Source organism: Hemitrygon akajei, chromosome 4, assembly GCF_048418815.1.
Source record: "Hemitrygon akajei chromosome 4, sHemAka1.3, whole genome shotgun sequence".
NCBI classification, from domain to species: domain Eukaryota; kingdom Metazoa; phylum Chordata; class Chondrichthyes; order Myliobatiformes; family Dasyatidae; genus Hemitrygon; species Hemitrygon akajei.
This window is the reverse complement of record NC_133127.1, coordinates 27,162,596-27,189,436: the sequence shown is the minus strand read 5'-3', so window position 1 is coordinate 27,189,436 and position 26,841 is coordinate 27,162,596. Positions and strand designations below refer to the sequence as shown.

The 26,841-nt window shown below is 44.9% G+C and overlaps 2 protein-coding genes across 5 annotated transcripts in view; both read right to left on the bottom strand.

The window, feature by feature from the left end:
- Positions 1-26,841, bottom strand: part of gnrh2 (gonadotropin-releasing hormone 2) — a 252,149-nt gene that overhangs the window by 34,853 nt on the left and 190,455 nt on the right. The window lies entirely within an intron of this gene.
- The window catches only part of ptpra (protein tyrosine phosphatase receptor type A), a 220,457-nt gene continuing 209,169 nt past the window's right edge, over positions 15,554-26,841 (bottom strand). For 3 of the 4 annotated variants that reach the window (XM_073042171.1, XM_073042169.1, XM_073042168.1), the window contains one exon: positions 15,554-16,267. In XM_073042171.1, the coding sequence (XP_072898272.1) occupies positions 16,172-16,267 (96 nt within the window). In that variant the 3' untranslated portion in view covers positions 15,554-16,171. The remainder of the gene's footprint in view (positions 16,268-26,841) is intronic. The other variant, XM_073042172.1, reaches the window with a different exon arrangement.

Here is a 26,841-nt window from a genome sequence, read left to right as displayed (position 1 = left end):
CTATCTATCCCTCTCAACATTTTAAATACCTCGATCAAATCCCCCCTCAACCTTCTACGCTCCACTGAATAGAGACCTAACTTGTTCAACCTTTCTCTGTAACTTAAGTGCTGAAACCCAGGTAACATCCTAGTAAATCATCTCTGCACTCTCTCTAATTTATTGATATCTTTCCTATAATTCAGTGACCAGAACTGTATACAATATTCCAAATTTGGCCTTACCAATGCCTTGTACAATTTTAACATTACATCCCAACTTCTGTACTCAATGCTCTGATTTATAAAGGCCAGCGTTCCAAAAGCCTTCTTCACCACCCTATCTACATGAGACTCCACCTTCAGGGAACTATGCACTGTTATTCCTAGATCTCTCTGTTCCACTGCATTCCTCAATGCCCTACCATTTACCCTGTATGTTCTATTTGGATTATTCCTGCCAAAATGTAGAACCTCACACTTCTCAGCATTAAACTCCATCTGCCAACGTTCAGCCCATTCTTCTAACTGGCATAAATCTCCCTGCAAGCTTTGAAAACCCACCTCATTTTCCACAACACCTCCTACCTTAGTATCATCAGCATACTTACTAATCCAATTTACCACCCCATCATCCAGATCATTTATGTATATTACAAACAACATTGGGCCCAAAACAGATCCCTGAGGCACCCCGCTAGTCACCGGCCTCCATCCCGATAAACAATTATCCACCACTACTCTCTGGCATCTCCCATCTAACCACTGTTGAATCCATTTTATTACTCCAGCATTAATACCTAACGACTGAACCTTCTTAACTAACCTTCCATGTGGAACTTTGCCAAAGGCCTTGCTGAAGTCCATATAGACTACATCCACTGCCTTACCCTCGTCAACATTCCTCGTAACTACTTCAAAAAATTCAATAAGGTTTGTCAAACATGACCTTCCACGCACAAATCCATGCTGGCTACTCCTAATCAGATCCTGTCCAGCCAGATAATTATAAATACTACCTCTAAGAATACTTTCCATTAATTTACCCACCACTGATGTCAAACTGACAGGTCTATAATTGCCAGGCTTACTTCTAGAACCCTTTTTAAACAATGGAACCACATGAGCAATACCCCAATCCTCCAGCACAATCCCCGTTTCTAATGACATCTGAAAGATCTCCGTCAGAGCTCCTGCTATCTCTACACAAACTTCCCTCAAGGTCCTGGGGAATATCCGGTCAGGACCTGGAGATTTATCCACTTTTAAATTTCTTAAAAGCGCCAGTACTTCCACCTCTTTAATTGTCATAGGTTCCATAACTTCCTTACTTGTTTCCCACAGCTTACACCATTCAATATCCTTCTCCTTAGTGAATACCGAAGAGAAGAAATCGTTCAAAATCTCTCCCATCTCCCTCGGCTCCACACATAGCTGACCACCCTGATTCTCTAAGGGACCAATTTTATCCCTCACTATCCTCTTGCTTTTAATATAACTGTAGAAGCCTTTCGGATTTACTTCCACCTTATTTGCCAAACCAAACTCGTAACTTCTTTTAGCTTTTCTAATCTCTTTCTTAAGTTTCCTTTTACATTCTTTATATTCCTCGAGCAATTCCTTTACTCCATGCTGCCTATATCTATTGTAGACATCCCTCTTTTTTCGAACCAAGTTTCTAATATCCCTTGAAAACCATGGCGCTTTCAAACCTTTAACTTTTCCTTTCAACCGAACAGGAACAAAAAGATTCTGTACCCTCATAATTTCACCCTTCTTCTAAATTCCAGTGAGTACAGGCCCAAAGCTACTAAATGCTCCTCATGTTAACTCCTTCATTCCCAGAATCATCTTTGTGAACCTTTTCTGAACTCTCTCCAATGACAAAAATGGGGCCCAACACTGTTGGCAATACTCCAAGTGTGGCCTGACAAGTGTCTTTTTAAGCCTGAGCATTATCTCCTTGATTTTATATTCCATTCCCCTTGAAATAAATGCCAACATTGCACTTGCCTTCTTTACCACAGACTCAACCTGTAAACTAACCTTCTGCATGGGAGTCTTCCATGAGGATTCTTAAGTCTCTCTGCTCCTCTGATGTTTGAAACTTCTCCCCAGTTAGATCATATTCCACACTATTTCTTTTATCAAAATACATTGTCATATATTTCCCAACTCGATTCCGTCTGCCACTTTTTGTCCATTTTTCCAATTTATCCAAGCCCTACTGCAATCGCATTACTTCCTCAGCACTACATACCTCTCCACTTATCTTCATAGCAGCTACAAACTTTACCACAAAGCTATCAATTCCATTATCCAAATAAATGACAAACAATGTGAAAAGTGGTAGTCCCAATACTGACCCCTGAGGAACACCACTAGTCACTGGCAACCAACCAGAAAAGGTCCCTTTTACTCCCACTCGCTGCCTCCTGCCTGTCAGCCATTTCTCTATCCTTGCCAGTATCTTTCCTGTAATACCATAAGATTTTATCTTGTTAGGAAGCCTCATGTGTAGCACCTTGTCAAATGCCTTCTGAAAATCCAAGTAAATGACATCCACTCTCTTCTTTGTCCACCCTGCTTGTTACTTCCTCAAAGAACTCTAACAGATTTGTGAGACAAGTTTTCCATTCACAGAAACCATGCTGACTTTGACTTATTTTATCATCAAGTATCCAGAAACCTCATCCTTAATAACAGATTCCAACACTTTCCCAGCCACTGAGGTTAGGCTAATTGGCCTATAATTTCCTTTCTTTCACCTTCCTACCTTCTTAAAAAGTAGACTGACATTTGCAATCATCCAGTCTTCTGGAGCTATGCTAGAATCAAGTGATTCTTGAAAGATCATGGCCAATGCATCTGTTATCTCTTCAGCAACCTCTCGGGACTCTGGGATGTAGTTCATCTAGTCCAGGTGACTTATCCACTTTAAGACCTTTCAGTTAGCCTAGCACTTTTTCCTTTCTAATAGCAATGGCACTCAGTCCCGCTCCCTGGCACTCACAGACCACTGGCACACTGCTAGTGTCTTCCACAGTGAAGACAGATGCAAAACACCCATCAATTTCTTTTGCCATTTCTTTGTCCCCCATTACTACCTCAACAGCATCATTTTCCAGTGCTCCAATATCAACTCTCACCTCCCTTTTACTCTTTATATAGTTGAAAAAAAACTTGGAGGCTTGTGGCCATATAGAACAAGCTGCCAGATGAAAATGTAGAAGCAGGTAAAATTGCAATGTTTACCAGACATTTGGACGGGTACATGTATAGAAAAGATTTAGGTGGATGTGAGCCAAATGCAGGGAAATGGGACTTGTTTGGACTATCTTGATTGGCATGGATGAGTTGAGCTTAAAGGTCTGTTGTCAGGATACTGGAGCAGGGACCCATTTGCAGACCAAGTACTGTGCACACTGCGATACCTATTGAGTAACAAATCCAGACGTGCAAACAATGTCAACGTCAAAGTTCAGGCAGAGATCAAAACATCCAGAGAAATTCACAAATCAGAATCAGGAAAACTCACTGGCACAATCTGGAAACAAACAGGTGAAAACACAGGACTGAAATACACTGAGCAATAAGCAGAGAGGCAGTAATAGGTGGAGCACAATGAGACACAGGTGGCAGCAATACGGGTAAAAATGGGAAACAGGCGAGGGCGGATTAATCAGTGGTACAGGGGCCGGAGCAGAGTAGGAGCAGGAACAGGAGCACGTGGGGCATGAAAACGAACAAGAGAACATGACAATACAAAAACACAGAATGACAGCTTGGGGGGGGTGGGGGACACACAAAGAGACAGAGTTCAGCTGGAGGTACTGACACCCATTGCCATGCACTGTGACATCCCACATTAAGGAACAAAGCGGATGGAGACAAATGACTGAAGGTGTGTTCAAATAAGGATATAAATGCCTCGGAATTCAATTCCATAATGCTAATTTCCTCAGCATTGCAGATTTTTTAAAAAAATTAAATATGTTCGTTTGGAAGTTGGAATAGCTTAAATATGGTGTTAACATTAAATTGTATCAAACCTAACCTTAAAGCTAATTGTAAGGTCACAGGATCTTTAACTTTCCAGCTCAGCTGAAACAATATTTAGCAACCAGTTCTACCAGAACTGGAAGGTTTCAGTTATAAGGGGAGGCTGGATAGACTGGCACTTCCTTCCCTGGCGCACAGGAGTCTGAGGGGGTTCCCTTACCGAGGTATATCAGCAGTCAGGGCTATTTGGCAACATGTGGTAAACTGGCCACTTTCAATCATAACCATCTCCAGTTTGGAGATCCTCTTGCTTTTTCTCTACTTCACTCTTTGTCCTCCCCATTCCCACAATGACCTGTCTTCCTCAGATCCCTCCACTGCCAGTATTAAGTTAAATGCAAACTAGATGAACAGCATCTCCTTTTTATTTTTAATTTTATTTCATTGAGATACAGCACGGAGTAGGCACTTCTGGCCATTTCAGCCACGCCCCCCAGCAAATCCCCCCCCCCCCACCAAATTTAATCCTAGCCTAATCATGGGACAATTTACAATGACTAACTAACCTACCAACTGGTACATCTTTAGAATGTAGGAGGAAGCCAGGCCACCCAGAGGAAACTCCCATGGTAGGTTGATGACATGAAAATTGAGTTCTCCAATTTCAGGTAAATTTCTCCCCCATTGCTTCTTACTCTCTCCTGAACTATTCAATTCTTCCTACACACACATTAGCCCCCATCACCCCATTTCTTTCGGCTCCTCTACCCACGCTATCCGGCCATCAGCCACACACTCCTGCTACTGGTTCCCCTCCCTCACCTTCTCATATCGGGTTCCATCGGCTTCAACTCCTGCCGAAGGGTCTCGGCCCGAAATGTCGACTGTACTTTTTTCCATTGATACTGCCTGCCCTGCTGAGTTGATCCAGCATTTCATGTGCGTTACTTGGATTTCCAGCATCTGCAGATTCTCTTTTGTTTGTGGCTTCAACTCTTTATTGCCTCCAAAGAATTATAATATTGTAGCGGTGTGCTACACGCAGCACTGAAATAACGACACGGAGTCAGTGAGCTGCAGTTGCAAAAGAGATTTATTCAAACTACGCGGCCTCGCTTTAAACCCTTCCTGATCCCGCCCTCCCCGGGATATTCACAGTCCCGTCCCACACGCGGGCTTTTCCCCTTGCTGGTGAAGCAGGCTTGGTGCCCTTTTTGGGACCGGCCTCAATGCCAGTGTGCGCCGCTTTAGTGAGCCGGTTTGAGTGCGCTGGGAAGTGGGTCACCACATAACCCCCCCCCCCCCCCCCCCCAGAACCGGCGATACACCCCCCAATGTCCTCAATCTGGGTGGGTCTCTGTTTGGGAGGTCTGCCTCTGCGCCGCGGTGCCTGAATCTCGACCAGCTGCACCAAGTCCACATGGGCTGGTTTGGGTCGGTCCACCGTGAAAACCTCCTCTTTCCCCCCAATGTCCAGCACGAATGTGGACCCGTTGTTTCTGATCACCGTAAATGGCCCCTCGTAGGGCCGCTGTAGCGGTGTCCGGTGACGCCCTGTTGTACAAAATCGAACTTCCAGTTCTGCAGGTCTTTGGGTACGCAGGTCGGGTTCTGCCCATGCTGCGAAGTGGGTATGGGGGCCAGGTCACCGAGCCTCTCGCGTAGTCTGTCCAGGACTGCTGCGGGTTCTTCCTCTTGCCCCCTTGGGGCCGGTATGAACTCCCCGGGGACGACCAGGGGTGTGCCGTACACCAACTCAGCCGACGAGGTGTGCAGATCCTCTTTGGGCGCCGTGCGGATTCCGAGCAGGACCCAGTTAGGCCCTTTGAGGCGGGCCATGAGAGCCAACATCAGGTGACGGTGGAAACACTCCGCTAGTCCGTTCGACTGTGGGTGGTAGGTTGTTGTGTGCTGCAGTTGTGTCCCCAAAAGGCTGGCCACAGCCGACCACAGGCTGGAGGTGAACTGGGCGCCTCTGTCGGAGGTAATGTGGGCCGGTACACCAAAGCGAGATACCCAGGTTGCAATCAGTGCTCGGGCGCAGGATTCGGAGGTGGTGTCGGTGAGCAGGACCGCCTCTGGCCATCTTGTGAACCAGTCCATGATAGTCAGGAGGTGCCGCACTCCTCGCGACACTAGCAGGGGGCCCACGATATCCACATGAATGTGGTCGAAATGCCGGCGGGTGGGGTGGAACTGCTGCGGCGGGGCTTTGGTGTGCCGCTGCACCTTGGCTGTTTGGCAGTGCATGCACGTTCTGGCCCATTCACTGACCTGCTTGCGGAGTCCGTGCCAAACAAACCTGTTGGCTACCATCTGGACAGTTGACCTGATGGAGGGGTGCGCCAAGCTATGAATGGAGTTGAAAATGCGCCGCCGTCAGGCTGCCTGGACGACGGGGCTGGGTTGGCCGGTGGTGACGTCACAGAGTAGGGTCCTCTCACCTGGGCCTACAGGGAGGTCCTGGAGCTGCAAACCGGAGACTGCGGTTCTGTAACTAGGGATCTCCTCGTCTGCCTGCTGCGCCTCCGCCAATGTTTCATAGTCTACCCTCTGGGACAGGGCTTGGATGTTAGGGCGGGAGGGAGTGTCCGCCACGACATTGTCCTTTTCCGAGACATGCCGGACATCCGTCGTGTATTCGGAGATGTAGGACAGATGGCGCTGCTGGCGGGATGACCAGGGGTCGGATGCTTTCGTGAACGCAAAGGTAAGAGGTTTGTGGTCCGTGAACGCGGTGAAGGGCCTACCTTCTAAGAAGTACCTGAAATGCCAGATTGCCAGGTATAGCGCCAACGGCTCCCTGTCAAAAGCACTGTATTTGAGCTCGGGTGGTCGTAGGTGTTTACTGAAAAATGCCAGGGGTTGCCAGCGACCCGCGATGAGCTGCTCCAGTACCCCACCGACTGCCGTGTTAGATGCGTCCACTGTGAGGGCAGTAGGGACATCCATTCTGGGGTGTACTAGCATCGCGGTGTTTGCTAAGGCTTCTTTAGTTTTAATGAAAGTGGCGGCGGACTCCTCATCCCAGGTAATGTCCTTGCCCTTACCCGACATCAGGGCGAACAGGGGGTGCATGATTCGGGCAGCTGAAGGGAGGAAGCGGTGGTAGAAATTCACCATACCCACGAATTCCTGAAGGCCTTTGATTGTATTGGGTCGGGGGAAATGGCGGACTGCGTCTACCTTAGCAGGCAGAGGGGATGCCCCGACTTTAGTAATCCTGTGGCCCAGGAAGTCGATGGTGTTGAGCCCGAACTGGCATTTGGCCGGGTTGATTGTCAGGCCGTATTCACTCAGTCGGGCGTAGAGTTGACGGAGGTGGGATAGATGCTCCTGACAACTACTGCTGGCTATGAGGATGTCCTCCAAATAGATGAAAGCGAAGTCCAGGTCGTGTCCCACTGCGTCTATTAACTGCTGAAATGTCTGTGTGGCATTCTTTAGGCCGAATGGCACGCGGAGGAACTCAAAAAGGCCGAATGGGGTGATGAGTGCTGTTTTGGGGACATCGTCCGGATGCATTGGGATTTGATGGTATCCCCGGACGAGGTCTACCTTGGAGAAGATCCGTGCACCGTGCAGGTTTGCTGCAAAGTCCTGAACATGTGGCACAGGGTAGCGGTCCAGTGTCATAGCCTCGTTCAGCCTGCGGTAGTCGCCGCATGGTCTCCAGCCCCCTGTCGCTTTGGGCACCATGTGCAGGGGGGAGGCCCATGGGCAGTCGGACCGCCGTATGAACCCCAATTCCTCCATCCTCTTGAACTCCTCCTTCGCCAGTCGGAGCTTGTCCGGGGGAAGCCTTCAAGCACGGGCGTGGAGGGGTGGTCCCTGGGTCAGGATGTGGTGCTGTACGCCGTGTCTCGGCATGGCGGCCGTGATCTGCGGTGCCAGAACCGATGGGAAATCTGCCAGGACTCGGGTGAAGTCGTTGTCGGACAGCGTGATGGAGTCTAGGTGTGGGGCCGGCAACTGGGCTTCACCCAGGGAGAACGTTTGAAAGGTCTCGGCATGGACCAGTCTCTTCCCTTGCAGGTTGACCAGTAGGCTGTGAGCCCGCAAAAAATCCGCACCCAGAAGCGGTTGGGCTACGGCGGCCAGTGTGAAGTCCCACGTGAACTGGCTGGAGCCGAACTGTAGCTGCACCGTACGGGTGCCATAGGTCCTTACTGTGCTGCCGTTTGCGGCCCTCAGGGTGGGACCCGGTGCCCTGTTGTGGGTGTTGTAACTCGTCAGAGGTAAGACGCTGATCTCGGCTCCGGTGTCGACCAAAAAGCGGCATCCTGACCGCTTGTCCCACACATACAGGAGGCTTTCCCGATGGCCAGCTGCCGTAGCCATCAGCGGCGGCTGGCCCTGGCGTTTCCCGGGAACTTGCAGGGCGGGCTACAGCGGCGGGCTTCTGCACCCCACCGCTGGTGGTAGAAGCACCATTGTTCGTTGGTCTCCTCACCCCTCCCTCTGGGGTTAGTGGGCTCTGCTGCCGGGCCTGGTCTGGTCTGCTGCTGGGAGCGTGGCCTGGTGATCTGTGCAACGGACGCCCCACTCTCCTTCTTGGTGTTCCATAGCAAGTCTGCCCGGGCTGCCACCTTCCGGGGGTCGCTGAAATCCGTGTCGGACAGCAGCAGGCGTATGTCCTCGGGCAGCTGCTCCAGGAATGCCTGCTCAAACATGAGGCAGGGCTTGTGTCCTCCGGCCAGGGACAGCATCTCATTCATCAAAGCCGATGGCGGTCTGTCTCCCAACCATCCAGGTGCAGTAAGCGGGCAGCTCGCTTGCGCCGTGAGAGTCCGAAAGTCCTTATGAGCAGGGCTTTGAATTCCGTGTATTTGTCATCCTCAGGAGGCGACTGTATGAACTCCTCAACCTGGGCGGCTGTCTCCTGGTCGAGGGAGCTCACCACGTAGTAGTAACGTGGCATCCGAGGTTATCTGCTGAATGTGGAATTGGGCTTCTGCTTGCTGGAACCATAGGTGAGGTCGCAGTGTCCAGAAGCTTGGCAGTTTTAACGAAACCGCATGAACAGATGTGGCATCGTTCATCTCCGGTCCAAATATCGTTTGGACCGTCGGGGTCACCAATTGTAGCGGTGTGCTACACACAGCGCTGAAATAACGACACGTAGTCGGTGAGCTGCAGTTGCAAAAGAGGTTTATTCAAACTTCGCAGCCTCGCTTTAAAGCCTTCCTGTTCCCGCCATCCCCGGGCAGGAATGCTGTAGGGGGCGCGTATTCACAGTCCCGTCCCGCGCGCGGGCTTTTCCCCTTGCTGGTGAAGCAGGCTTGGCGCCCTCTTTGGGACCAGCCTCAATGCCGGCGCGCGCCGCTTTGTGAGCCGGTTCGAGTGCGCTGGGAAGTGGGTCACCACAATATCACAATTGTCCAAAAAATGTTTTATTTTAGATTAAGAGCTTAAAGTTCCTTGGAGTGACCTGGTCCAAGCGCATTGCTGTCACAGCAAAGAAAACTCGCTAGAACCTTGATTTCCTCAGAAGGCTGATGAAATTTGGCATGCCCCAGTCAACCCTTACAAAATTTAATCGATGCATAATGGTCTAGTCTGGCATCTGCTCTGCACATGACCACAAGGACTCTGTACAAGGCATTGGTAAGGCCGAATTTGGAGTATTGTGTACAGTTCTGGTCACCAAATTATAGGAAAGATATCAACAAAATAGAAGATTTACTAGAATGTTACCTGGGTTTCAACACCTAAGTTACAGGGAAAGGTTGAACAAGTTAGGTCTTTATTCTTTGGAGCGTAGAAGGTTGAGGGGGGACTTGATAGAGGTATTTAAAATTATGAGGGGGATAAATAGAGTTGACGTGGATAGGCTGTTTCCATTGAGAGTAAGGGAGATTCAAACAAGAGGAGATGAGTTGAGAGTTAGGGGGCAAAAGTTTAAGGGTAACACGAGGGGGAGTTTCTTTACTCAGAGAGTGGTAACTGTGTGGAACGAACTTCCAGTAGAAGTGGTAGAGGCAGGTTCGGTATTGTCATTTAAAGTAAAATTGGATAGGTAAGTGGACAGGAAAGGAATGGAGGGTTATGGGCTGAGTGCGGGCCAGTGGGACTAGGTGAGAGTAAGCGTTCGGCACGGACTAGAAGAGCTGAGATGGCCTGTTTCCATGCTGTAATTGTTACATGGTTATAAGGAACTGCAGAGCTGTTGACACAGCTTAGGACATGATGGAAACCCACCTCCCCTCTATGGAGTCTGTCTATACTTCTTGCTACCTCAGTAAACATCCAGCATAATCCAAGACCCCACCCACTGCAGATATTCTCTCTTCTCCCCTTTCCCATGGAGCAGAGGGTTCAAAGGTCTGAAAGCACGTGCCACCGGGGTCAAGGACAGTTTCTATCCCATTGTCATCAGGCACCTGAATGTCCTCTTGTACAATAAGATGAACTCTTATCTCGCACTTCATTTTTTTCTGCACTTTCTCTATAGTGCTTACACTTCATTTTGTATTATTATTGATTTACCTTGATTTGATCTGTATGAACAATATACAAGAACAGCTATTCAGTATATCTTGTTATATAGTATGTGAGAATAATAAACCAATATGAACAGATTGAGATCCAGCACTGTTTCCTACTTCCTAGGGTTGGAAACACAGTAAACAACAAAGTTCTGTTATGATGCTTCACCATTTAAAGTAAGGAATTATGACCACCACCCCGCTAATGTGGAATTGGGAGTCCACTATTTTCACAGCATCTACTCCTTCTGTATAGAACCATAGAACATTACAGCACAGAAACAGGCCTTTCGGCCCTTCTTGGCTGTGCCAAAACATTTTTTTGCCTAGTCCCACTGACCTGCACCTGGACCATATCCCTCCATACACCTCTCATCCATGTACCTGTCCAAGTTTTTCTTAAATGTTAAAAGTGAGCCCGCATTTACAACTTCATCTGCCAGCTCATTCCACCCTCCCACCACTCTCTGCGTGAAGAAGCTCCCCCTAAACTTTCCCCTTTAAACTCTTCCCCCTTCACCCTTAACCCATGTCCTCTGGTTTTCTTTTCTCCCCTGGCCTCAGTGGAAAAAGCCTGCTTGCATTCATTCTATCTATACCCATCATAATTTTATACACCTCTATCAAATCTCCCCTCATTCTTCTATGCTCCGGGGAATAAAGTCCTAACTTATTCAACCTTTCTCTGTAACACAGTTTCTCAGTTCCCGGCAAAATCCTTGTAAACCTTCTCTGCACTCTTTTAACCTTATTAATATCCTTCCTGTAATTCGGTGACCAAAACTGCACACAATACTCCAAATTCAGCCTCACCAATGCCTTATACAACCTCACCATAACATTCCAACTCTTATTCTCAATACTTTGATTTATAAAGGCCAATGTATCAAAAGCTCTCTTTACTACCCTATCTACCTGTATTGCTACTTTTAGGGAATTTTGTATCTGTATTCCCAGATCCCTCTGTTCTACTGCACTCCTCAGTGCCCTACCATTTACCTTGTTTGTTCTACCTTGGTTTTTCCTTTCAAAGTGCAATACCTCACACCTGTCTGTATTAAACGCTATCTGCCATTTTTCAGCCCATTTTTCCAGCTGGTCCAGATCCATCTACAAGCTTTGAAAACCTTTCTCACTGTCCACTACACCTCCAATCTTTGAATCATCAGCAAATTTGCTGATCCAGTTTACCACATTATCATCCAGATCATTGATATAGATGACAAATAACAATGGACCCAGCACTGATCCCTGTGGCACACCACTAGTCACAGGCCTCCACTCAGAGAAGCAATCCTCCACTACCACCCTCTGACTTCTCCCATTGAGCCAATGTCTAATCCAATTTACTACCTCACCATGTATACCTAGCAACTGAATATTCCTAACTAACCTCCCATGCGGGACCTTGTCAAAGGCCTTACTGAAGTCCATGTAGACAACATCCACTGCCTTCCCTTCATCCACTTTCCTTGTAACCTCCTCAAAAAACTCTAATAGATTTATTAAACATGACCTACCATGCACAAAGCCGTGTTGACTCTCTGTCACAAGTCCATGTCTATCTAAATATTTGTAGATCCTATCTCTTAGTACTCCTTCCAATCAGTTACCTACTACTGACATCAAACTTACGGGCCTATAATTTTGTAATGTAGTATTTTCTGATCAATGTAGAAACAAACCAGATCAGATGTTGTGTGTTAACGGCCACAGCTAACAGTCTATATGAACTGCCTCTCACTATTAAAGTAAGTCCTATATAATAGGGATAACCCTATCAATTTTACAATGTTCATTGATAGCAAAATTGCAGAAATTCCATGGAAGGAGGACATTCATCCATTATGACCACACAATGTGAGAATTAGCTATCCAAGGTGGCTCTGTTAGGTTAGACTCAATCATTTTTAAAATTCTCAACACGATGTATTAATAAATGCTGTCCAGCAGGTGTCATAAGTTTTCAGATGACACAAAAATTAGTAGTGTTATTGATAGTGGGGAGGGTAGTCTCAGGCTGCAGAACGAAATTGATGAGTCAGTAAGAAGGACGGAGCAATGGCAGATATAAATTAACCTTGAAACGACTGAGGAAATGGACGTTGCAGGACTAATCAGGGAATGAATGAATACACAATGAATGATGAGTCCTTCGCAGTACTGAGGATCAAAGAGATCTAGGCACCAGTCCAACAAACTCTGAATGTGGCAGACTTGGCTTCATCAGTCAAGTTTAGAAAAAGCCATATTTAAGGAAAGGCACCTCTGGAAGCACTGGTATGGTCACCTTAACCTAGATGGCATAAAGGTAAAATAGAATGGAATCCTTACAATAAGCAGGGTGGGTAGAGTGGAGGGACACATAATCAATTATTTTCAGAACTTTACAGACTTTTAATTTATTTATTAGTTAGTTGAGGGACCAGTTGCCTCCAATCCTTGCTGAAGAATTAAACTGCAGAGGTGAGTGAGAATTAGTGCAATTTTTAATTTAAGTGAGACCCAAAGATGCTCTGAAAAAAATTCATACCCTTCACCCCTTGTGAGCTGCCAGCAGATAAGTCAACCAAGTAATTGTTAGCACAGAAGATTATTATCAGTAGGGTTAAAAAGATAAAAGGAAGTTTGTTGCATTTATTGAAAGACAACCCTTTAACCATTAGGGGTTAGCTACAGCAGGTTTTTATGGCTAGCATCTTAAGCTCAAGATCAAATTTGGAGCTCCTTTCTGACAAATGCTGAAGTATTCAACTCCACTTATAATTTCCCATATAATAAGTTAGTCCACAGTCAAACTCTCGAAGAGCAATATTGTATCCAGAGCTGAGGTGAGCAAAACTTGTAGAATATGATTGTCTAGCAGTGTCTGTCATTGACAGACAAAAGAGATGATAAGCTATTTTACAGAATCACTGGTGCAGTCAAACCCATAAATATTTTAGGGATTCAATAGTAGACAAAAACGTAAACAGTACATAAACGTTATCACTACAGTGTGTGGTGCAGTCGTGCCCCGTTCAAACTGCCGAATGTGATTTATTGTGAAATCACATTTATTAGGAAACCTATTGCGTCCCACAATTGGTTAATGCACACTTGCGAAATTTTTAAACGACGATGTGCAGCGACCCCTGCTGGTCGCGTAAGGCAGCGCCACGTCCACCTCAAAGAACAATATGCTGTACTGTACATCGGAGAACAAATGGCGATTGGGTCCCGAATGCAGATGGCGGTGAAGGCAACCCCAGTATGTAAACAGACGAGGTTAGGACAGGCCAAACAGACAATCCCAGCAGGGGCCAGACAGCATACTGATTCTGGGGAGGTCACGAGATTTCAACAGGAAAAGGGTGAACTCATAATGGATTTCATTTCCCGGATTAAAGATGTGTGAGAAAATAGGAGGGGGATATAACTGGACCAGAATGGACGTTTAGTGGTGCAAAACTTTTTAACTTGTTTGTGAACTTTAGAAGCACACTCATTTAAATTGATGATGGATATAATAAAAAGCTGAGGTTCATGACGGAGGGCGTTATAATTTATGCTTTAAGGGCCAACTATTTTTTGGCCCAGAAGGGAGACTAGCCGCCTAGACAGAGAAGCTGTTGTTGCATAAAAACTTCTCAGCATCATGTGACATGTCATCAATACGTCAACTTATCATACTGTACGAGAGTGAAATCTTTTTAAATTCGTGTACTTCAATTTCTTTTGTCCTAGTATTTTGCCCATTATAATTTTACATGCAGGCTTTATGAAGTTCTCACTGACTGTGTGACCTTTCCTTTTCTGGGTAATAAATTCAGCTACTAAATAACTTGCTTCCTGGACCTTTTTACTTGGATCAACAGTCCATGTAAAACCCTTTGATAAGTAGCTTTCACTGTAAGGACGGACTTTTTAGTGCAGTGATTGTAATTCAGAAGATTGTAATTCTTCATCATTAACCTTATCAGAATTCTCCTAGGCCTAGAACCCTCCTCTTCAGAAATCGTCACATTGGGCCATCCTTAGAATGAAAATTTCCTTCCAATTTTCTACTACATCAGGAGAGTTTGTGCCCTCCCATACGTCAGTTGGTGGTGCATCAGGGGAAGTTGAGGGGAGGTAATTTGGGAGGGAGAGGCTGTCGTCACAAGTCCACTCAATGCTTGGAAAGCGCACTTCACTCTCATCAGCCTACCTTCCACCCCTCCGTGCAATACAGCGCTTACCAATTATCAATGGCCTACCTCCCCAACTCGCATCAAAAACTTAAAATGGATTCAACTGAATAGATGTGTTCCAACTATGCCTGCCATACTGGGCCGAGATTGCTAACAGGGCTGCCCCGGTCACTGTGCACCACTGTGAGTGCTAGCATCGTACAATGCGAGAAGTTCAAAAAATGTCTTTTTTAATTTTTTTTTTAAATCACGATCTCTCACAGAACCCCAGTTGAGAAACCCTGCTCTACGGCTTGCATCTTAGCTGCGGGTAAAAGTATGATAATCTATACCATTTACGAATCTGCAGATAGACTTTGTACGTATGCCAGCCAAGTGGAGGATATAAATATTGGTTAGTAAGAGTGGACATGTTTTCTATATGGACGGGGGCCTTTCCATAGAACCATAGAACATCACAGCACAGAAACAGGTGTTTTGGCCCTTCTCGGCTGTGCTGAACCATTTTTCTGCCTAGTCCCACTGACCTGCACCTGGACCATATCCCTCCAAACCCCTCTCATCCATATACCTGTCCAAGTTTTTCTTAAATCTTAAAAGTGAGCCTGCATTCACCACTTCAACTGGCAGCTCATTCCACACTCCCACTACTCTCTGTGTGAAGAAGCTCCCCCTAATGTGGACTAATGTCCCCCTAATATTACAACAGGAAATAGAAAAGGCTTGCCAGAAGGGCAGTATTATGATGTAACCCCCCTGGTAAGCCTCAGGCTCGCTCAGCTCGCTTCCGTCTAGGGGGTGCAGCCTTCGGCCCCGCCAAACTGGGTAATCAGCTTGTGTAGATACTGTGTGATGTCCCCACCCTGCCAAATAACAGACAGGACACCGTATGCGAGGTAGATGATTACACTTTATAGATCTTACTGGAACTATGTACTTAATGAGATACAAGGAAAAGTGAAAGGCGCCAAGCTTATCAAAGTCCAACCACCGTGCACATCCCGTTGGAGCTCAGTTAACGAAGTCTTCTTGCCACTATTCGATCCTCTCCGACCTCCTCGACCCGCCGCCTGGGACCAACCACGGTGGTCAACCAGATGCTCCACACGAATCTGTCCTCATCTCCTCTCCTCACCGAACAGCCTGGGCCTCGAACCCCCATTTGGGGCTGTTCCATCGCCCACCTTACAGCATCGCATCTTCTCCCTCTAACCACCTCGCACCGTCTCCCCAAAAGTCCGTAAAACCACCAGCACACAGACCCAAATGAAAAAATAACATCCATCCCAATTGGTTAACAAAGGAATACAATACCTATTATCAGCAATCATTACCCAAACAAACTTCGAGAGAAAACACCCTCTCACCAGTTAGCATAACAAAGAAGCATTTTTACTTTTAACAAACAAAGAAGCTATTTTGATTAACACACACAGTAACATAAATTTAAAAAAACAAACCCCCTTACAATGAAAATTGTGGGGGATTTTAACATGTGAGTGTATTGGAAAATTCAGGTCGGCACTGGATCTCAAGAGAGAGAATTTGTAGAATGTGTACGAGATTTCTTTTTAGAACAGCTTGTTGCTGAGCCCACTAGGGGGTCGACTGTACTGGATTGGGTATCCTGTAATGAACCAGAGGTGATTAGAGACATTGAGGTGAAGGAACCCTTAGGAGGCAGTGATCATAACATGATTGAGTTCACTGTGAAATTTGAGAAAAGAGAAGCGGAAATCCGATGTGTCGGTACTTCAGTGGAATAAAGGAAATTACAGTGGCATGAGAGAGGAATTGGCCAAAGTTGACTGGAAAGGGACACTAGCGGAAAGGACTGCAGAGCAGCAGTGGCTGGAGTTTGTGCGAGAAGTGAGGAAGGTGCAAGACAGATATATACCAAAAAAGAAGAAATTCTGGAATGGAAAAAGGATGCAACCATAGCTGACAAGAGAAGTCAAAGCAAAGTAAAAGCAAAAGAGAGGGCATACAAGGAAGCAAAAATTAGTGGGAAGACAGAGGATTGTAAAGTTTTTAAAAGCTTACAAAAGGTCATTAAGAGGGAAAAGATGAACTATGAAAGGAAGCTAGCAAATAATATCATAGAGGATACTAAAAGCTTTTTCAAGTACTGTATATAAAGAGTGAAAGACAGGTGACAGTAGATATACGACCGATAGAAAATGATGCTGGAGAAATTGTAATGGGAGATAAGGAGATGGCGGAGGAACTGAATGAGTATTTTGCATCAGTCTTCACTGAGGAAGAAATTAGCAGTATACCGGACACTGAAGGGTGTCAGGGAAGAGAAGTGAGCGCAGTCACAATTACGACAGAGAAAGTACTCAGGGAGCTGAATAGTCTAAGGGTAGATAAATCTCCCGGACCAGATAGAATGCACCATCATGTTCTGAAGGAAGTAGCTGTGGAGATTGCGGAGGCATTAGCAATGATCTTTCAAAAGTCGATAGATTCTGGGCTGGTTCCAGAGGACTGGAAGATTGCAAATGTCACTTCGCTATTTAAGAAAGGGGCAAGGAAGCAAAAAGGAAATTATAGACCTGTTAGCCTGACATCACATCGGTGGTTGGGAAGTTGTTGGAGTCGATTGTCAAGGATGAGGTTATGAAGTACCTGAGGCATATGACAAGATAGGCAGAACTCAGCATGGTTTCCTTAAAGGAAAATCCTGCCTGACAAACCTAGTGCAATTTTTTGAGGAAATTACAAGTAGGCTAGACAAGAGAGATGCAGTAGATGTTGTGTATTTGGATTTTCAGAAGGCCTTTGACAAGGTGCCACACATGAGGCTGCTAAACAAGATAAGAGCCCATGGAATTACAGGAAAGTTACACATGTGGATAGAGCGTTGGCTGATTGGCAGGAAACAGAGAATGGGAATAAAGGGATCCCATTCTGGTTGGCTGCCGGTTACCAGTGGTGTTCCACAGGGGTCGGTGTTGGGGTTGCTTCTTTTTATGTTGTATATTAACGTTTTGGATTATGGAATAGATGGCTTTGTGGCTAAGTTTGCTAATGATACAAAGATAGGTGGAGGGGCCAGTAGTGCTGAGGAAACAGACAGTCTGCAGAGTGACTTGGACAGATTGGGAAAATGGGCAAAGAAGTGGCAAATGAAATACAATGTTGGAAAGTGTATGGTCATGCACTTTGGTAGAAGAAATAAATGGGCAGACTATTATTTAAATGGGGAGAGAATTCAAAGTTCTGAAATGCAACGGGACTTGGGAGTTCTCGTGCAGGATACCCTTAAGGTTAACCTCCAGGTTCGGTCGGTGGTGAAGAAGGCGAATGCAATGTTGGCATTCATTTCTAGAGGAATAGAGTATAGGAGCAGGGATGTGATGTTGAGGCTCTATAAGGCACTGGTAAGACCTCACTTGGAGTAGTGTGTGCAGTTTTGGGCTCCTTATTTAAGAAAGGATGTGCTGACGTTGGAGAGGGTTCAGATAAGATTCACAAGAATGATTCCGGGAATGAGAGGGTTAACATATGAGGAAAGTTTGACTGCTCTTGGACTGTACTCCTTGGAGTTTAGAAGAATGAGGGGGGACCTCATAGAAACATTTCGAATGTTGAAAGGCATGGACAGAGTGGATGTGGCAAAGTTGTTTCCCATGGTGGGGGAGTCTAGTATGAGAGGGCATGACTTAAGAATTGAAGGGTGCCCATTCAGAACAGAGATGTGAAGAAATTTTTTTAGCCAGAGGGTGGTGAATCTGTGGAATTTGTTGCCACGGGTGGCAGTGGAGGCCAAGTCATTGGGTGTATTTAAGGTAGAGATTGATAGGTATTAGCCAGGGCATCAAAGTTTATGGTGAGAAGGTGGAGGAGTGGGACTAAATGGGAGAATGGATCAGCTCATGATAAAATAGTGGATAGACTCGATGGGCCGAATGGCCGACTTCTGCTCCTTTGTCTTATGGTCTAATGTTCCCTTTAAACTTTTCCCTTTTCACCCTTAACCCATGTCCTCTGGTTTTTTTTCTCCCCTAGCCTCAGTGGAAAAAGCCTCCTTGCATTCACTCCATCATAATTTTATATACCTCTATCGAGTCTCCCCTCATTCTTCTACGCTCCAGGAAATGAAGTCCTAACCTATTCAACCTTTCTCTGTAACTCAGTTTCTCAAGTCCCGACAACATCCTTGTAAACCTTCTCTGCACTCTTTCAACCTTATTAATATCCTTCCTGTAATTAGGTGACCAAAACTGCTCACAATACTCCAAATTCAGCCTCACCGATGTCTCATACAACCTCACTATAACATTCCAATTCTTATACTCAATACTTCGATTTATAAAGGCCAATGGACCAAAAGCTCTCTTTACTAACCAATCTACCTGCGATACCACTTTTAGGAAATTATGTATCTGTATTCCCAGATCCCTCTGTTCTACTGCACTCCTCAGTGTCCTACCATTTACCTTGTAAATTCTAACATTTTCCCACACAAAAAGATTACACTAGGACAGTAATTAAATTACTAAAGAAGGAAACCATTCCCTAGGGGCGATTCGTGTAGCAGCAGAACTCTCAATGGGAACGATTAAATATTCTCGTTTCAGCCTGATAGAAGCTAAAAAGCACAACTGCTTCCAAGCCCAGTACAGTCAACAAAGATGCCTTAATGCGTATAAACGACTATCGCTGCTTAAAACTGACGGAAACAATGCCGAATGGAGACGTAGGATTCCACGCAGGAAACGTGGCTGCAGGTCAGGGATACAAGTGCGTTTAAGGAAACTGGGTTTTAAACTCCCAGTACAGACTATCTTGCTGGCAAACGTGCAATCTCTGATGAATAAAATCGATGATCTCAGAGCTGAATCAGAGGGACATTAGGACCGCGTGTGTCCTTTGTTTCACGGAATCCTAGCTAACACCTTCCGTAGCGAATGCAGCGATTCAGATCGACGCTTTTACTAAACACCGTCAGGATAGATCTGCAGTCTCTCTCAAAAGCAGAGGTGGAGGAGTATGCCTCATGATCAACTCTTCTTGGTGCACAAATATATCAGTGTTGTCCCAGTTCTGCTCACTAGACCTGGAATATCTAGCAGTAAAGTGTCGCCCTTTTCACCTACCGCGGAAGATTTCCGGGATCATTTTGGTAGTGATATACACTCCACCTCAGGCAAATGTCAAGCAGGCTTTAGATGATCTGAGCAATGGAATCAACATGCACGAAATAGCACACCCTAACGCCTTCACCATTGTTTGGGGGTATTTTAACCAGACCAGTCTGAAAAAAAAAATCACTGAGCAATTACCATCAACAGTTCAATTACAAATAAAGAGGAAACAACACATAAGACCTATAAGACATAGGAGCAGAATTAGCCCACCTGACCCATGAGTCTACTCCGCCATTCAATCATCGTTGATCCTTTTTTCACTTCTCCTCAACCCCAGTTCCCAGCCTTCTCCCCACAACCTTTGATGCCACATCCAATCAAGAAACTATCAATCTCTCCCTTAGATACACCCAATGATCGGGCCTCCACAGCTAATTCTACAAGTTCACCACTCTTTGGCTAAAGAAATTGCTCCGCATCGCCATTTTGAAAGGGCACTCACTGTCATCAGGCTGTGCCCTCTTGTCCTAGACTCTCCCAAATGCGAAACATCCTTTCCATATCTACTCTGTCTAGGCCTTTCAACATTCGAAAGGTTTCAATGAGATCCCTCCCCCCCCCCCCCCCCCCCCATCCTTCTGAATTCCAGCGGGTACAGATCCTGAACCATCAAATGTTCCTTGTATGATAACCCTTTCATTCCTTGTGAACCTCCTCTGGACCCTCTCCAATGTTAGCACGTCTTTTCTAAGATGAGGGGCCCAAAACTGCTCACAATACTCAAGATGAAGCCTCACCACTGCCTTATAAAGCCTCAGCACCACATCATTGCTCCTGTATTCAGGACCTCTTGAAATGAATGCTAACATGGCATTTGTCTTCATCACTACTGACTCAACCTGCAAATTAACCTTCAACGTGTTCTACATAAGGACTCCCAAGTTCCTCTGCATCTCCAATTCCTGGATTTTCTCCCCATTTAGGAAATAGTCCGCACATTTATTTCTACCAGCGAAGTGCATGACCATGCATTTTCCATCATTGTATTTCATTTGCCACTTTCTTGCCCATTCTCCTAGTCTAAGTCCTTCTGTATTCTACCTGTTTCCTCAACACTACCTGCCCCTCCACCAATCTTGGACCATTGTTACACCACCATCAAGAACACCTACCGTGCTATTCCACACCCTCACTTCCGGAAGTCTGATCACCTGGCTATACATCTATACCCTAAATATAGGCGGAGACTGAAGACTGCAGCATCAGCAGTGAGAACCAAGAGGTTATGGCCAAGGAAAGCACAGGAGTGTTTAGAGGACTACTTTGAATCGGTGCACTGGACTGTATTCAGGGGTTCATCTTCGAACCTGGATGAGTATGTTGCAGTTGTTACCGACTTCATTAAAACTTGTGTGGACGAGTGTGTGCCTACAAAGTCTTACTGTACATTCCCAAACCAAAAGCCGTGGATGAACCAGGAGGTACGTCATCAGCTCTGGTATTCGAGTCTGGCGACCCAGGCCCGTACCAAAAAAACCAGGGATAATTTGCAGAGGGCTATTTCAAAGGGCAAAGAGACAATTTAGAACAAGGTTGAAGGTGACATCAGGTGTACGACAGCTCTGGCAGAGTTTGTAGGACATTACTTCCTACAAAGTGAAAACTAATAGCACGAATGGCAGCAATGCTTCACCAGATGAACCCAATGCCTTCTATGTTCACTTTGAAAGGGAGAATATAACTACCACTGTGAAGATCCCTGCTGAACCTTATGACCCTGTGATCTCCATCTCAAAGGCTGATGTTAGGCTGTCTTTAGAGGGTGAACCCTTGCAAGGTAGAAGGTCCCAACGGAGTACCTTGTAAGGCTCCGAAAGCCTTTGCCAACCAACTGGTGGGAGTATTCAAGGACATTTTCAACCTCTTACTGCTACAGGCGGAAGTTCCTACTTGCTTCAAAAAGGCAACAATTATATCAGTACCTAAGAAGAATAATGTGAACTGCCTTAATGACTATCGTCCGGTAGCACTCACATCTACAGTGATGAAATGCTTTGAGAAGTTGGTTATGACTAGAATGAACTCCTGCTTCAGCAAGGACCTGGACCCATTGTAATTTGCCTGTTGCCACAATAGGTCAACAGCAGATGCAATCTCAATGGCTCTTTACATGGTTTTAGACCAGCTAGACAATGCAAACACCTATGTCAGGATTCTGTTCATTGACTATAGCTCAGCATCTAACACCATCATTCCCACAAACGTGATTGAGAAGTTACAGAACCTGGAGTCTGTATCTCCCTCTGCAATTGAATCCTCGACTTCCTAACTGGAAGACTCTCATCTGTGAAGATTGGTGATAACATTTCATCCTCGCTAACAATCAACACTTGCGCACCTCAAGGGTGTGTGCTTAGCCCACTGCTCTGCTCTCTCTATACCCATGACTGTGTGGCTATGCATAGCTCAAATACCATTTATAAATTTGGTGATGATACAACCATTGTTGGTAGAATCTCAGATGGTGATGAGAGGGTGTACAGGAGTGAGATATGCCAACTAGTGGAGTGGTGTTGCAGCAACAACCTGGCCTCAATGTCAGTAAGATGAAAGAGATGGTTGTGGACTTCAGGAAGGGTAAGATGAAGGAACACATTCCAATCCTCACAGAGGGATCAGAAGTGAAGAGAATGAACAGTTTAAAGTTCTGGGTGTCAAGATCTCTGAGGACATAACATGGTCCCAACATATCAATGCAGTTATTAAGAAGGCAAGACAGCGACTATACTTTATTAGGAGTTTGAAGAGATTTGGTATGTCAACAAATACACTCAAAAACTTCTATAGATGTACAGTGGAGAACATTCTGACAGGCTGCATCACTGTCTGGTATGGGGGGGGGGGAACTACTGCACAGGACCAACAGAAGCTGTAAGAGTTGTAACTTTAGTTGGCTCTATCTTGGGTACTAGCCTACAAAGTACCCAGGACGTCTTCAAGGAGCGGTGTCTCAGAAAAGCAGCGTCTATTATTAAGGACCTCCAGCACCCAGGACATGCCCTTTTCTCACTGTTACCATCAGGTAGGAGGTACAGAAGCCTGAAAGCACACACTCAGCGATTCAGGAACAGCTTCTTCCCCTCTGCCATCTTATTCTTAAATTGACATTGAACCCTTGAACACTACCTCGCTTTTTTATATTATTTGTTTTTTGCACGATTTTTAATCTATTCAATATATGTATAATGTAATTGATTTACTTATTTATTATTTTATTTTTTTCTTCTATGTTATATATTGCACTGAACTGCTGCTGCTAAGTTAACAAATTTGACGACGCATGCTGGTGATAATAAACCCGATTTTGATTTGGAATTCCTTGTAAGTTTAATAGTGAAAGAGGAACACACATTATGGGCAAATTAACTAAGGCATTGGGGCAAGCTCTGGGATTCTCCTGGGAGTGACATGTACCCTACCAACCACAATCATTGGGATTGGTGGAAAGCATGAATGGAATACTGGAAGATACTCTGGCAAAAGTATGCCTAGAGGCAGGCTTAAAATGACCTGAGGCACTGCTGAATGCTCTGTATACCTTGAGAAAACATGTTAACAGGACCACCAGATTGACCCCTTTTAAAGTATTGATGGGAAGACCGATGCCAATGGGTTCTAGACCCCCTTTTACAAGTGCCCATACCTGGGGAGGGAAATAAAACATTAATTTAAGCCAGGCAATTATGTATATATTAAATCACTGGAAAAGACTCTCTTTCTTCCCTAGGTGGAAGGGACCTTATAAAGTGCTGCTAGAAACAGTTAAGGTACAAGCCAAGGCCGAATGGGTGCACAGAACCAAGTGTAAACTGTATCAGCCTTCTCTTCCAGAGTCTGATAGTGTACTGAAAAAGGAGGAAAACTGAAGGGAAATTAAGTGGCTAACGATATATGGCCTTGTTTGTTTCATTGCCTTAGCGTCTGGACTCATCTGTGCTTATAAAAGTTATTTAGGCTTAACTGTTGAAGTAATAGCCACTAAACTGTGGCCCTGCAAAACAGGAAGGCCTTAGACTTTATTTTAGCTGAGAAAGGAGCATGTGCTGTTATAGAACAGGAATGTTGTACCTATCTTCCTGATGAATCTTAAAACATAATCCACTTGGCCCACTATATCCAGAGAACCATATAACAATTACAGCATGGAAACAGGCCACCTCAGCCCTTCTAGTCCGTGCTGAACGCTTACTTTCACCTAGTCCCACTGACCCACACTCAGCCCATAACCCTCCATTCTCTCCATATACCTATCCAAGTTTTACTTTAAATGACAATACCAAACCTGCCTCTACCACTTCTACTGGAAGCTTGTTCCACACAGCTACCACTCTCTGAGTAAAGAAATTCTCCCTCGTGTTACCCTTAAACTTATGCCCCCTAACTCTCAACTCATATCCTCTTGTTTGAATCTCCCCTACTCTCAATGGAAAAAGCCTATCCACGTCAACTCTATCTATCCCCCTCATTATTTTAAATACCTCTATCAAGTCCCACCTCAACCTTCTACGCTCCAAAGAATAAAGACCTAACTTGTTCATCCTTTCTCTGTAACTTCATTGCTGAAACCCAGGTAACATTCTAGTAAATTTGTACTCTCTCTATTTTGTTGACATCTTTCCTATAATTCGGTGACCAGAACTGTACACAATACTCCAAATTCGGCCTTACCAATGCCTTGTACAATTTGAACATTACATCCCAACTCCTGTACTCAATGCTCTGATTTATAAAGGCCAACATACCAAAAGCTTTCTTCACCACCCTATCCACATGAGATTCCACCTTCAGGGAACTCTGCACCATTATTCCCAGATCACTCTGTTCTACTGCATTCTTCAATGCCCTACCACTTACCATGTATGTCCTATTTGGATTATTCCTACCAAAATGTAGCACCTCAGACTTATCAGCATTAAACTCCATCTGCCATCATTCAGCCCACTCTTCTAACTGGCCTAATCTCTCTGCAAACTTTGAAAACCTACTTCATTATCCACAATGCCACCTACCTTAGTATCATCTGCATACTTACTAATCCAATTTACCACCCCATCATCCAGATCATTAATATATATGACAAACAACATTGGACCCAGTACAGATCCCTGAGGCACACCACTAGTCACCGGCCTCCAACCTGACAAACAGTTATCCACCACTACTCTCTGGCATCTCCCATCCAGCCACTGTTGAATCCATTTTACTACTTCAATATTAATACCTAACAATTGAACCTTCCTAACCTTCCGTGCAGAACCTTGTCAAAGGCCTTACTGAAGTCCGTGTAGACAACATTCACTGCTTTACCCTCGTCACCTCTTCAAAAAATTCAATAAGATTTGTCAAACATGACCTTCCACACACAAATCCATGTTGATTGTTCCTATTCAGACCTTGTCTATCCCGATAATTATATATTCCAAGAATACTTTCCATTAATTTACCCACCAGTAATTTCAAACTGACAGGCCTATAATTGCTAGGTTTACTCTTAGAACCCTTTTTAAACAATGGAACCACATGAGCAATACGCCAATCCTCCGGCACCATCCCCGTTTCTAATGACATTTGAAATATTTCTGTCAGAACCCCTGCTATTTCTACACTAACCTCCCTCAAGGTCCAAGGGAATATCCTGTCAGGACCCGGAGATTTATCCACTTTTATATTCCTTAAAAGCGCCAGTACTTCCTCCTCTTAATCGTTATAGTTTCCATAACTTCCCTACTTGTCTCCCTTACCCTACACAATTCAATATCCTTCTCCTTAGTGAATACCGAAGAAAAGAAATTGTTCAAAAATCTCCCCCATGTCTTTCAGCTCCACACATAGCTGTCTACCCTGATTCTCTAAGGGGTCAATTTTATCCCTCACTATCCTTTTGCTATTAATATAACTGTAGAAACCCCAGAAGTGTAAAACAAGATACGCAAATCAAAGAAGAATTCCATAACTATACCCTCCTGGGGGCTTGGGGCCAGGGGCTCTTTGGGAACATTTTTGGTGGTTGGTGGGCAATGGTACTATGTTATGGAATTACTATCAATATAGTAATAGCGTGTGTTTTCACCAGTTGACTCAGATGTGCAACCTACCCATTTAATGAATCGCCTTGTTTCTATGTTCCCTCGAGTTACTGCTGATACTTATGACCCAGAGTATAATAAAGAGGAATGTTTAATAATGCTCCCTCTACCGCTGGGTTACTAACTCTGATATATATAGTTGATCTTGCAATGAAAAAGGAGGACATTGTGGAGGGAAAAGATTGTGAGTTAAAGATTTTCATAGACGAAGAGTTCATATAGGCTTTTGAGTATGAAAACCAGTTAGTTTGTGAGAGATATGGCCCTGATTTTTAGCAGAGAAAGGTCTGAGAATAAATACTTGCAGTTGCTTATCTTCTAAGAATTAGCCTCAAGGACATGGGACAAACTGTTAATATAAAGTTGTTCACAGAACTAAATTTTTAATTTTTGATTGGTGCTCTGGGTATAGCTCATCACAAGAGAAGGAACAGCCTCTGTGTTTTGATCGATGTATAAAAGGATCTGTGCTCCCTGTACTATTTGGAGTTCAAAACCCACCATTAGCGCCCAACTCCCCTTGATACCGTGAATAAATCTGTCTTTACTTTGAAGTCTATGACTAATTTACTTGTGACCAACTTTAATCAAACTTTCTTAGCAAATTAATTTCCCTAACACAAACCTCCCATCAAATTCAAGCAATACAGATTCTCTCAGCTGAAAATTTACGACAAACTGCAAAATTGCAGGAGTGCTGTAGCATTGTTATTTTATTGATTGTGTCATTTATTGAATTTGACACATAGGTGCCTTCATTTGGTTGACCATCAACTCAGGAGCTCCACAAAACACTTCCTGAAAGGGAGAACATTTTTTCCTAACATTGATTAATTTATAAATACTCTGATAGAATCTGAGAGCAGGAAGGTATTCAATTTATATTTTGCTTAAATCAGTCTTTGTTAGCAGTTATAAATCAAATGTGAGATTTGTGAAGATATGAGAAATATAGAAGG